The following is a 14046-nucleotide window of genomic DNA, read 5'->3' as shown; positions in this document are numbered from 1 at the left end:
CCATATTTCTAACAAGACTGTGTAATGCTGGAAGGCTGTCATTTCCCCACATGGGGACCGGTAAGCCATTTTCTTAGTCTCAAACAGAATAAAGGGCTTAATATGGGCTATAAAACTGGTAGACATTTTTATGGGCAAGATCGATTGCTTTATTTGGGCATTTTATACAGATTGAGGTTGAATTTCTCACTTATAAACTTTGGGGAACGTTTTTTAATGTCAGGCACTGGTTTAGACACTTTTTCAGTCAGGAAGGGCCTTCACTGTAGTAGGCTGAGCCTCATTTTCGCGCCATTACTGCGCAGTTACTTTTGAGAGCAGGACATGCAGCGGCATGTGTGTGGATCTGAAAGTAGTTGAAAAGGTTCCTAGAAGGCTTCATTTGGTATCGTATTCCCCCCTGGGTTTGGTTTAGTCGCAGCAAAGGCTGTAGCTGGGACTGTAGAGGGGTTAAATCTGTAACCGGCTCCGGTTTCTTCATTTTAAGGGTTAAAGCTCTGAAAATTTGGGTGCAATGCTTTGAATGCTTTAAGACACTGTGGTGAAAATTTGAACAATTCCTTCATTGTTTTTCACATATTCAGTAATAAAGTGTGCCCTGTTTAAAATTTAAAGAGACAGTAACGGTTTTAATTTAAAACGGTTTTTGTACTTTATTGACAAGTTTAAGCCTGTTTAACATGTCTGTAGCTTCAGATAAGCTATGTTCTGTATGTATGGAAGCCAATGTGTCTCCCCCTTCCAAATTGTGTGATAATTGTGCCATAGCGTCCAAACAAAGTAAGGACAGTACTGCCACAGATAGTAAAGTTGCCCAAGATGATTCATCAGATGAAGAGAGTAAAGATAGTTCTACTTCATCTCGCTCTGTGTCTACACCAGTTTTGCCCGCGCAGGAAACTCCTAGTACTTCTAGCGCGCCAATGCTTGTTACTATGCAACAATTGGCGACAGTAATGGATAACTCCATAGCTAATTTTTTTATCCAAAATGCCTGCATTTCAGAGAAAGCGCGATTGCTCTGTTTTAAACACTGTAGAGCAGGAGGGCGCTGATGATAATTGCTCTGTCATACCCTCACACCATTCTGAAGGGGCCATGAGGGAGGTTTTGTCAGATGGGGAAATTTCAGATTCAGGTAGAATTTCTCAACAGGCAGAACCTGATGTTGTGACATTTAAATTTAGAACCAAGCGTAACTGTACTACAGATTTAAAATTTCAAGAACATGCTCAACAAACTAATCAGCGATTGGAAGCTAGAGGTTATAATATTGACCTCTTAAACAAAACAAAGGCAAAAGTAGATCTTATAAGTAGAGAGGATTTGATACATAAAGATACCACAAAAAGACAAAGAAAACATATGAAACCTACTTTTATTACTACTTATAGCAGAGACTTTAACAAAATCTGTAACATTGTACGAGGCTGCCTACCCATTCTAGAAAGTGACCCAAAACTAAAGAAAATTGTTGCTGAAGGATGTCTTTTTTCGGCACGGAGAGCGAAAACTTTAGGAAGCATTTTGGCCCCCTCTATGTTACCTAGTAACAACAAAGAGACATGGCTTACAAAAAGATTAGGGTGTAACAAATGTAACGACAATATTTGTAAAACCTGTTTTCATATAAAACAGGGAACAAAATTCACATCGAGTGTAACAAATAAAGAATTTGATATACGTTACAGAATTACATGCAACACTACACATGTTATTTATCTTTTAACATGTCAGGGATGTAAAAAGCAGTACGTAGGGCGCACAAAACGTGCCCTACGTGATAGAGTACTACAACACCTAAGAGATATAGGGAATCCAGACAGTACCACCCCCATAGCGAAGCACTTTAGACAGGAACACAATGCTGATGAATCCCTGTTAACTGTACAAGGTATAGATCATATTCCAAGACATAGGAGGGGGGGTGACAGGGAGAGACGTTTAGACCAGAGGGAAGTGTTTTGGATTTTCAATCTTCAAACAAAGCACCCCTCTGGTCTAAATTCAATCATGGATGTAGATTTATTCTATTGAAATTATACATTTTAAGAAATTATTTTCTTAGATACTACTCATGACATTTAGAATTTAATTGTTTATTGTAAAGACCATTAGAGTTATAGGTATTGTATTAATAAAAGCAGCAGTATTCCTCTTACTAACTTTATTACAGTTATATTTCAATATTTAAGTATTTGCTCTTTTTTCAAAGAGTTAATGAGGTACAGGTGCCTGCAATTACTTTAATATTTCATTGTTAAATAGCACTAGCAGGTGTGAACACAAACTATGCCAGTGAACAAGGGCTGAGACTTGGCCCGAAACATGTTTGGCGTTTGGTTCTAAACACCTTGTTGCAGGCCTGCGACTAGCTTATGCAGCATACATGTTTTTACATGATTTTTAAACTGTTTTGACAAATAAAATTGGATTTGTTTTTAAGAAAATATTTCTACAGTCTTTTCCTCTGGAGTTGCGGGATGACAAAGTGTGTCTACTAAATTTAAGTTAGAGCATCTCCGCGCACTGCTTAAGGAGGTGTTATCTACTCTGGATGATTGTGACAACCTGGTCATTCCAGAAAAATTGTGTAAGATGGACAAGTTCCTAGAGGTTCCGGTGCACCCCGACGCTTTTCCTATACCCAAGCGGGTGGCGGACATAGTGAACAAGGAGTGGGAGAAGCCCGGCATACCTTTTGTTCCCCCTCCTATATTTAAGAAATTATTTCCTATGGTCGACCCCAGAAAGGACTTATGGCAGACAGTCCCTAAGGTCGAGGGGGCAGTTTCTACACTAAACAAGCGCACTACTATTCCTATCAAGGATAATTGTGCTTTCAAAGATCCTATGGATAAAAAATTGGAGGGTTTGCTTAAAAAGATTTTTGTTCAGCAAGGTTACCTCCTGCAACCTATTTCGTGCATTGTTCCTGTCACTACAGCAGCGTGGTTCTGGTTCGAGGAACTAGAAAAGTCGCTCAATAGAGAGACTCCTTATGAGGAGGTTATGGACAGAATACACGCACTTAAGTTAGCTAATTCCTTTATTTTAGATGCCGCTTTGCAGTTAGCTAGATTAGCGGTGAAAAATTCTGGGTTTGCAATTGTGGCGCGCAGAGCGCTCTGGCTAAAGTCTTGGTCAGCGGATGTATCTTCCAAGACAAAATTGCATAATATCCCTTTCAAGGGTAAAACCCTTTTTGGACCAGAGTTGAAAGAGATTATCTCAGACATCACAGGGGGTAAGGGCCATGCCCTCCCACAAGATAGACCTTTCAAGGCCAAGAATAAGTCTAATTTTCGTTCCTTTCGCAATTTCAGGAACGGACCGGCCTCCAACTCTGCAGCCTCTAGACAAGAGGGTAATGCTTCGCAGACCAAACCAGCTTGGAAACCGATGCAAGGCTGGAACAAGGGTAAACAGGCCAAGAAGCCTGCTGCTGCGACCAAAACAGCATAAGGGAACAGCCCCCGATCCGGGACCGGATCTAGTAGGGGGCAGACTCTCTCTCTTTGCTCAGGCTTGGGCAAGAGATGTTCAGGATCCCTGGGCACTAGAAATAGTTTCTCAGGGTTATCTTCTGGAATTCAGGGAACTACCCCCAAGGGGAAGGTTCCACATGTCTCACTTATCTTCAAACCAAATAAAAAGACAGGCATTCTTACATTGTGTAGAAGACCTGTTAAAAATGGGAGTGATACACCCAGTTCCAACGGTGGAACAAGGACTGGGTTTTTACTCAAATCTGTTTGTAGTTCCCAAAAAAGAGGGGACCTTCAGACCAATTCTAGATTTAAAGATTCTAAACAAATTTCTCAAAGTACCATCGTTCAAAATGGAAACTATCCGAACGATTTTACCCTCAATCCAGGAGGGTCAATTTATGACTACCGTGGATTTAAAGGATGTGTATCTACATATTCGTATCCACAAAGATCATCACCAGTTCCTAAGGTTCGCCTTTCTGGACAAACATTACCAGTTTGTGGCTCTCCCATTCGGGCTAGCCACTGCTCCAAGGATTTTCACAAAGGTACTCGGGGCCCTTCTAGCGGTTCTAAGACCAAGGGGCATTGCAGTGGCACCTTACTTGGACGACATTCTGATACAAGCGTCGTCTCTTTCAAAGGCAAAGGCTCACACAGACATTGTTCTGGCCTTTCTCAGATCTCACGGCTGGAAGGTGAACATAGAAAAAAGTTCCCTGTCTCCGTCGACAAGAGTCCCCTTCTTGGGGACAATAATAGATTCGTTAGAAATGAAGATTTTCCTGACAGATGTCAGAAAGTCAAAGCTTCTAAACGCTTGTCAAGTTCTTCACTCTGTTCCACGACCTTCCATAGCTCAGTGCATGGAAGTAGTAGACTTGTCTCCAGTGATCCAAGTAGATCAGAAGACCAGAGAATCTCTACGTTGGTGGCTAACCAAGGATCATCTGTCCCAGGGAATGAGCTTCCGCAGACCAGAGTGGATCATCGTCACGACCGACGCCAGTCTAGTGGGCTGGGGCGCGGTCTGGGACTCCCTGAAGGCTCAGGGTCTATGGTCTCTGGAAGAATCTCTTCTCCCGATAAACATTCTGGAACTGAGAGCGATATTCAATACTCTCAAAGCTTGGCCTCAGCTAGCAAAGGCCAGATTCATAAGATTCCAATCAGACAACATGACGACAGTTGCTTACATCAACCATCAGGGGGGAACAAGGAGTTCCCTGGCGATGAGAGAAGTGACCAAGATCATAAAATGGGCGGAGGATCACTCCTGCCACCTATCTGCGATCCACATCCCAGGAGTGGAAAACTGGGAGGCGGATTATCTGAGTCGTCAGACATTCCATCCGGGGGAGTGGGAACTCCACCCCGAGATATTTGCCCAGTTGATGCAATTATGGGGCATTCCAGACATGGATCTGATGGCGTCTCGTCAGAACTTCAAAGTTCCTTGCTACGGGTCCAGATCCAGGGATCCCAGGGCGACTCTAGTGGATGCATTAGTAGCGCCTTGGACCTTCAACCTAGCTTATGTTTTTCCACCGTTTCCTCTCATTCCCAGGCTGGTAGCCAGGATCAAACAGGAGAGGGCCTCTGTGATTTTGATAGCTCCTGCGTGGCCACGCAGAACTTGGTATGCAGACCTGGTGAATATGTCATCGGCTCCACCATGGAAGCTACCTTTGAGACAGGATCTTCTGGTACAGGGACCATTCGAACATCCAAATCTAGTCTCTCTCCAGCTGACGGCTTGGAAATTGAACGCTTGATTTTATCTAAGCGTGGGTTTTCGGATTCTGTGATTGATACTCTGGTACAAGCCAGAAAACCTGTAACTAGAAAGATTTACCATAAAATATGGAAAATATATATCTGTTGGTGTGAATCCAAGGGATTCTCATGGAGTAAGATTAAAATTCCTAGGATCCTTTCCTTCCTACAAGAAGGTTTGGATAAGGGATTATCAGCGAGTTCTCTAAAGGGACAGATTTCTGCTTTATCTGTCTTGTTACACAAACGACTGGCAGCTGTGCCAGATGTTCAAGCCTTTGTTCAGGCTTTGGTCAGGATCAAGCCTGTTTACAGGCCGTTGACTCCTCCCTGGAGTTTAAATTTAGTTCTTCCAGTTCTCCAAGGGGTTCCGTTTGAACCTTTACATTCCATAGATATTAAGTTGTTATCTTGGAAAGTTTTGTTTTTAGTTGCTATTTCTTCTGCTAGAAGAGTTTCTGAGTTATCTGCTCTGCAGTGTACTCCGCCCTATCTGGTGTTCCATTCAGATAAGGTCGTTTTGCGTTCAAAATCTGGTTTTCTTCCAAAAGTTGTTTCCAACAAGAATATTAACCAGGAAATAGTTGTGCCTTCTTTGTGTCCGAATCTAGTTTCAAAGAAGGAACGTTTGTTACACAATTTAGATGTAGTCTGTGCTTTAAAGTTTTATCTAGAAGCAACAAAGGATTTCAGACAAACATCTTCTCTGTTTGTCGTCTATTCTGGTAAAAGGAGAGGTCAAAAAGCTACTGCTACCTCTCTTTCCTTTTGGCTGAAAAGCATCATCCGATTGGCTTATGAGACTGCCGGACGGCAGCCTCCTGAAAGAGTCACAGCTCACTCTACTAGGGCTGTGGCTTCCACATGGGCCTTCAAGAACGAGGCTTCTGTTGATCAGATATGTAAGGCAGCGACTTGGTCTTCCTTGCACACTTTTGCCAAATTCTACAAATTTGATACTTTTGCTTCTTCGGAGGCTATCTTTGGGAGAAAGGTTTTGCAAGCCGTGATGCCTTCCGTTTAGGTAACCTGATTGGCTCCCTCCCTTCATCCGTGTCCTAAAGCTTTGGTATTGGTTCCCACAAGTTATGGATGACGCCGTGGACCGGACACACCAATGTTGGAGAAAACAGAATTTATGCTTACCTGATAAATTACTTTCTCCAACGGTGTGTCCGGTCCACGGCCCGCCCTGGTTTTTTAATCAGGTTTGATAAATTTATTTCTTTAACTACAGTCACCACGGCACCCTATAGTTTCTCCTGTTTTTTTCTCCTGTCCTTCGGTCGAATGACTGGGGTGGGCGGAGCCTAGGAGGGACTATATGGACAGCTTTTGCTGTACTCTTTGCCATTTCCTGTTGGGGAAGAGATATTCCCACAAGTTATGGATGACGCCGTGGACCGGACACACCGTTGGAGAAAGTAATTTATCAGGTAAGCATAAATTCTGTTTTCTTTTGCACTAGTTGAAGCCCCAGATTTTTTTTTACAAAGGTTTTGGGAACTCTTGTCTGAGATAAGAGCTCAAGGTATTTATTTCAATGGTCCCCTCACCTGGATGATATTTTGGTTCAGGCTCAATCTTTAACTTAACTACTGATGCTTCCTTGCGACCATGATTGGTGGATCAATATTCAAAAAAAGTTCTCTCTCCTCAAATCAAGAGTTTAATTTCTGGCCATCATTATAGAGTCTGTAACCATTTGTCTTTCTCTTATGGCTTAATGCAGATCCAAGTTACAGACAGCTTGTCAAGCCTTTCTGTCTACGTCTCTTCCATCAGTAGCTCAAAGTATGAAAGTATTGGTTTGATGGTTGCTGTATCAGATGTGATTCCCTTTGCACTATTCCATATGCACCCTCTTCAACTTTGCATGAAAAATAATGGTGTAAGGATTACAATCAGCTATTACAGAGTCCTTTTGGATTCCACTGTGATACCATCTCTGTCCTGGTGGATAATCACCAATTAATTTCTCTGGAAGTGTCTTTTTTCATCCCACTTTAACGGTAATTACTACAGTTGCTAGTTTCTGGGGTTGTGGTGCAGTGTGGGAGTCCAGGAAGAGCACTGGGGGTTTGGTTTCCTCAGGAGGTGAGGTTATCAATAAACATTCTGGAACTCCATGCAATCTTCATGACTCTATAGATATGGCCTCTTCTAAAAAGAGAGACTTATCTGTGTATACAGTCAGACAGTGTCACATCTGTGGCATATATTAACCATCAAGGGGATATTCACTGTTCCCTAGCAAGGAATGAAGTTACACAGATTTTGACTTGGGCAGGAGCAATCTGTACAATTTCTGAAATTCACTTCCCAGGAGTTAACAACTGAGAGGCGGATTACCCTAAGTTGACAATTTCTCCATGCTGGGGAATAGGCTCACCATCCAGAGGTTTTTGACCAGATGTGAACGAATGGGGTTTTCCAGAGGTAATCCATTTGGCCTTTTGTTTAAACCACAAACTTCACAGATACTATGACAGACTAGGGATCCTCCAGTGGAGTTTGTGGATCCCTTAACTGCTTCTTGGTCTTTTTATCTTGCATACATTTTTCCACCAACTGTTCTGCTTCTCAGAGTCATAGTTCGAATGAATCAGGATCGCTCATCACTAATCCAGCTTGCTTCGACTTGGCGACGCAAAGCTTGGTATGTAGATCTGGTTCAGATGTCCAGACTTTTGTTGAGGTGCTAATCAGGTTAAGACCTGTAGCTAAGCAAATATCTCCTCCTTCGAACTGTAATCTAGTTTTAAGAGTATTGCAATCTCCTCCTTTGAACCTATGCATGGTATAGAGTGACATTCAGCTTCTGTGTTAAAAGGTATTGCTTCTTTTAGCAGTCTCTTTCTCCAGAAGAGTTTGATTTGTCTGTTCTTTCTTACGAGGCTCCTTATCATATTTACAATCAGGATAAGGTGATTTTACCTAAAGTTGTTTCTTCAGAAACAATCAATCAATAAATTGTTGTCCCTTCCTTTTGTCCTAATCCTAATCATTCTAAAGAGAGACCTTTAACATAATTTTACCCAAAATGGTTTTAGACAATTCTCTAGTTTATTTGTTTATTTCTCTGGTCCTCATTAAGGTCAGAAGGCTATAGCTGTTACTTTAGCTTACAGGTTAAAGAGCTTGATTCTCAGAGCTTACTTTGAGGCGGGAAAGTCTCCCCCAAAATGCATTATGGCTCATTTTACTAGATCAATTTCCACTTCCTGAGCATTTGAAAATGAGGCTTCTTTTAATCAGATTTGCAAAACAGAAATATTTTGATGTTTTTTGCCTCTTAAGCTTCAGTATAGCAGGTGTCAGTATCTGCTAAATAGGTGCCTGCCTTAATTTTTGTCTAACCCACTTATTTGTGGACTACACAGTTTGGGTATTAGATACCAAGATTAATGGCTTGTGGACTCTCACCACCTTATGAAAGAAAACAACATTAATGCTTACTTGTTAATTCATTTCTATGATAGTGGTAACAGTCCAAGAGATCAACCCACTTTTATATTTTTAAGTAGCAGCAGTTTTAGTTTGCACCTCAGTTACCCTGCTTTGTCTTTTTCTTACTTTTCTGTTTTTTTTCTCCTATATTGGCTATATGTGAGACTGAGATACCAGAGATGTGAGAGGGATGTGAAGCTCTTGGAATGTTGGGTATTTTGCCTCCTCCTAGTGCCCAGGAGTCTAATCCCAGGAGTAATTGTATTATGGACTCTCACCACCATGAAATAAATTAATTTAAAAAAAAAATGTAACAAATTTAAATGCCCACCTTATATATGTCTTACACTCCTGCAGGGAAAAATATTGTGAAACTTGAACATTTGAAAACAAATATTAATTATGTAGTAATAATTGTGTGAATTTTAGTTACTTCTAAACTGTATACTTTCTAATATGACACTGTGTGCCCAACAGAAATGCAGTTTGGATGGTGGAGAATAACAGATCCAGAAGATCTGAAATCTTTATTAAAAGTGCTTCATCTTAGAGGTATAAGAGAGAAGTCTTTACAAAAGCAAATTCAGAAGCATTTGGATTATATTACTCATGGCTGTTTAAAAAATAAAGATGGTAAGTATCATGTACATGATTTAAATGTGGCATGTTTCTAATCTGATTTTAGGTCCAAGATCAACAAATTTATTGCCAATTTAGAAGCCAGTCTGAATACTGAAGAACCTGAATACATGTTTTTAGGATCCATGGAATTATATATAAATACATATGAAAAATAATCTGAAAACATTAGGAGTCAGAATTGGCATTGCATTGTTTGAGCCATGGCACCTGGGATTTGCAAGCTCCGATTTAAATTGTTAATTTTCATGGACAATTTAGTAGTGACGTAGTGAGTGCACAGATACACAGGGCCTGTGATGTAGATGGAAGATGAATGTACTCATCATATCTGTGAATAGATAAACTAAAAAATGGGAAGAAATATAGTATAAAAAACTAGTAAAACTAGTATAAATCCTTCATCCTAAACCTGAATTGTATGTGCTCTTTATAAAAATTACACAGCTATTCAATTAAGATATGGGCAGCATATTTAGTAAAAGAGCTTATTGTTGGTTTTATTATGGGCTATGTGTTTTAACTTGGGGTCCTTTTATTATTTAGTCTTAATTGCCTTTGTTTACTTTCAATTATTCACATGATATGTAAAGACTGTGTGTTACATGTTTCATTTATTTGGATGTTGTTTGTGACCATAGCTGCCTTAATAGAAATGAATGGACATAACGAATATCATATTACACGAGATATTGTAGAGAACTGGTCTGTGGAGGAACAGGAAATGGAGATAGACATAAACATTCTTCAGCAGGTTGAAGACCTTGAAAGGAGAATTGCTTCAGCTAGTTTGCAAGTGAAGGTAAATCATGTAAAGCATAATATCCATTGCTTTGAGATATATAAATCACTATTAAAGCTGCTCTGTGTAGTTAAAGTTTAAACAAAGTTTCTGTTTTCAAAGTTGCATAACATGTAATTGTGCTGAAATTTGACAGTTTTGTAGCTATTACTAGTGGCTACAAAACTGCCAAATTAAATTGACCAAGCCATTTCAAAGTTATTAAATATAGAAGGAAAAAATTGCTGTTTAGTTTGTATTTGCTTCTAGTTTAGTAGCATTATTTCTTACCTAAGACGTCATCAATTACTAGTGGAAATATCACTTCTGGCCAGCTGGAGGAGGCAAAGAGCACCACAGCAAAGCTGTTACGTGTCAGTCCCCTACCCATAATCCCCAGTCATTCTATTTGCCTCTGTCAATGGAGGAGGGGAAGTTTTGGTGTCTGAAGAAAATTGGATTTCTTTCGCTTCAAGCAAGATTTTTGGGTCTAGCTGTAGTCCACGTTAATCTCTTCAGTAGAGTAGTGGTGGCTTTAAAGCAGTTAGGAACTTGTGAGGTGAGCCTTGCTCTGTTTTCTTAACATATTGCTGCCCTAGTATAGAAAGCCAGAGTAGGTTTACTCTGTTCTTTCTTTTTTCTACAGGCCTCTGTAAGGAGTATGTGTCCTTTCACACCTTGTAAACTGTCTCCCTGCCAGACAGCTAGATTGCAGGAACGTGCATTTTGTATTCTAGGTGAGGAGACTTGCACTTAAGAGTTTTTATAATTAAGGAATAGCTCTCTGCTTTTATTATTGGGACTAAAGAAGGAATCCTTAGTTGAGGATTTTCTACAGGCAGTATGCAGGCACTATTTATTGTATGTGCAAGAGACTTAGAGTTAATTCCCTTTATGGGTATAAAGGGGTTAACTCCTTATTCTGGCTCATTTGTTTTTACTGTAAAATACTACCATGCAAGTTCCTGGTTGTCTTTTAAATTATATTAACTCTGTGGGACATGGCACAGTTTTTTATGGTCTTTGTTGGTTATTTTTGCAACTACGACGGCTCATATTTGACTAAGTGTTTAGTTTAGTTTTTGAGCCGGATTGGAAGCGCGCACTTTGCTTAATGGCGCAGTTTCTTTCAACCCGGTCATGTGACCTTCTTCTTCTTCTGCTTCGGACCGATGTCGGCTGCTTCCGTGAGAGGATTCTGCATTAGTGCAGTAAGTAGCTTTCTGAATAGATGCGGATTGATGCTGCTGGTCTTTGTTTATTAAAATGAACAAATTTCATTGTAACAGTTTTTCTGTTTATAGCAGAAAGTGGCCGGTTTGCATGTTTTCCTCACATTTGCATTGCATAATATATTTGCATCCGGATTAGCTTCAGTCTGCTTACTACCGGAGGGATAGGCACCTCAGTTTAATGCTGAGGTAAAGATATTCTTAGTTAAAGTGAAGGTAAACGTTGGTGAATGAAAGCCCGTTTTTAAAAAATACTATTAAAAACAGGGGCACTTTCATTCATCAAAGTTTACAAAGCAGCCGTTTTGATTAAAAACTTAACTTTTTTTCTTTTCACAGCCAGAGCAGCTTCCCCCTCCTGGAAATCCTCTCTTCACACGTCAGCAATGACTAATCCGGCTTCCTCCAATCATAGCATGGCCTCAGGCAATGACTACCCTGGGGGGAAAGCCGTGATTGGAGGAAGCCGGATTAGTCATTGCTGACGTGTTAAGAGAGGATCTCTAGTTTTTTTTTATCAAAACAGCTGCTTTGTAAACTTTGATGAATGAGAGTGTCCCTGTTTTTAATAGTATTTTTTAAAAAACGAGCTTTCATTCACCAAAGTTTACCTTCACTTTAAGGTGAAACTATATCGCTCTCAGCACAGTCTAAATTAAAGTGTCAAATTTAAAGGGCCAGTAACAATTAAAAATAGTTTTTTGTTTTTTTGTAATCATTTTGTCAGGGAGCAGGATTCTCCTATCAAGATAATGTTTGCTGTGCAAAAGAGAATTTGATTGTATTTCTATGAAATGTTGTACCTCATGTTTAAATAAATCTTTTTTTTTTTTTTTTTTCTTTTTCTCCAACATTGGTGTGTCCGGTCCACGGCGTCATCCATTACTTGTGGGAAATGTTCTCCCCCACAGGGAAAGGCAAGGAGAGCACACAGCAAGAGCTGTCCATATAGCTCCCCCTCTGGCTCCGCCCCCCAGTCATTCTCCTTGTACTATTTACTCTATAACAGATAAGTGATAAAGATTTCTGTTTAAGAGGGCTATGATTTTAGCACAAGTAACTAAAATCCATTACTGTTACCACGCAGGACTGTTGAAACAAGAGAACTTCAGTTGGGGGTAACAGTTTGCAGACTCATCTGCTTCAGGTATGACTAGTCTCCTTCTAACAACACAGGCTAATGCTAGATGACAGTCATTTTTCCCCTCAGGGGAAACGGTAAGCCATTTTTCTTTCACCTCAGCAAAAAAGATAACAGGCTTCCCCTTTTTGTTTTTTATGCTGGTAGACACTGTTAGGGGCTAAATCGATTGGTTTTTATTACAATATTATACCATTTGAAATATTTTATAAGCTCACATACACTTGTGAACGTTTTTTATTGATCTGGCTTGTTTTAGACACCTAAATCTAGTCAGGAAGGCCCCTTCACTCTAGTGTGCTGAGGGAGGAAGCCTCATTTTGACACTTCAGCTGTGCAGTTGAATTTCAAGGCAGTGCATGCAGATTCATGTGAGAGGGTCCTGTGGTTCAGAAAGTGACTCCAAAAGGCTTTTCTTTCATGTAATTAGCAAGAGTCCATGAGCTAGTGACGTATGGGATATACATTCCTACCAGGAGGGGCAAAGTTTCCCAAACCTTAAAATGCCTATAAATACACCCCTCACCACACCCACAATTCAGTTTTACAAACTTTGCCTCCTATGGAGGTGGTGAAGTAAGTTTGTGCTAGATTCTACGTTGATATGCGCTCCGCAGCAGGTTGGAGCCCGGTTTTCCTCTCAGCGTGCAGTGAATGTCAGAGGGATGTGAGGAGAGTATTGCCTATTTTGAATGCAGTGATCTCCTTCTACGGGGTCTATTTCATAGGTTCTCTGTTATCGGTCGTAGAGATTCATCTCTTACCTCCCTTTTCAGATCGACGATATACTCTTATTTATATACCATTACCTCTGCTGATTTTCGTTTCAGTACTGGTTTGGCTTTCTACAAACATGTAGATGAGTGTCCTGGGGTAAGTAAGTCTTATTTTCTGTGACACTCTAAGCTATGGTTGGGCACTTTGTTTATAAAGTTCTAAATATATGTATTCAAACATTTATTTGCCTTGACTCAGGATGTTCAACATTCCTTATTTTCAGACAGTCAGTTTCATATTTGGGATAATGCACTTGAATCAATTATTTTTCTTACCTTAAAAATTTGACTTTTTTTCCCTGTGGGCTGTTAGGCTCGCGGGGGCTGAAAATGCTTCATTTTATTGCGTCATTCTTGGCGCGGACTTTTTTGGCGCAAAAAATCTTTTCTTTTTCCGGCGTCATACGTGTCGCCGGAAGTTGCGTCATTTTTGACGTTCTTTTGCGCCAAAGATGTCGGCGTTCCGGATGTGGCGTCATTTTTGGCGCCAAAAAGCATTTAGGCGCCAAATAATGTGGGCGTCTTATTTGGCGCTAAAAAATATGGGCGTCGCTTTTGTCTCCACATTATTTAAGTCTCATTTTTTCTTTGCTTCTGGTTGCTAGAAGCTTGTTCATTGGCATTTTTTCCCATTCCTGAAACTGTCATTTAAGGAATTTGATCAATTTTGCTTTATATGTTGTTTTTTATCTTACATATTGCAAGATATCTCACGTTGCATCTGAGTCAGAAGATACTTCAGGAAAATCGCTGTCTGGTG

The 14046-nt window shown here is 40.3% G+C and overlaps 1 protein-coding gene across 9 annotated transcripts in view; it reads left to right on the top strand.

Annotated features, from left to right (window-relative positions):
- The window catches only part of BAZ2B (bromodomain adjacent to zinc finger domain 2B), an 842173-nt gene that overhangs the window by 739844 nt on the left and 88283 nt on the right, over positions 1–14046 (top strand). For all 9 annotated transcript variants that reach the window (XM_053698336.1, XM_053698337.1, XM_053698343.1 and 6 more), the window contains 2 exons: positions 9195–9350; positions 9998–10158. In XM_053698336.1, coding sequence (XP_053554311.1) covers positions 9195–9350; positions 9998–10158 — 317 coding nt within the window. The remainder of the gene's footprint in view (positions 1–9194; positions 9351–9997; positions 10159–14046) is intronic.

This window comes from Bombina bombina, chromosome 1 (genome assembly GCF_027579735.1).
Source record: "Bombina bombina isolate aBomBom1 chromosome 1, aBomBom1.pri, whole genome shotgun sequence".
NCBI classification, from domain to species: domain Eukaryota; kingdom Metazoa; phylum Chordata; class Amphibia; order Anura; family Bombinatoridae; genus Bombina; species Bombina bombina.
The sequence above is the reverse complement of the archived record's forward strand: the minus strand, read 5'-3'. Positions and strand labels throughout refer to the sequence as shown.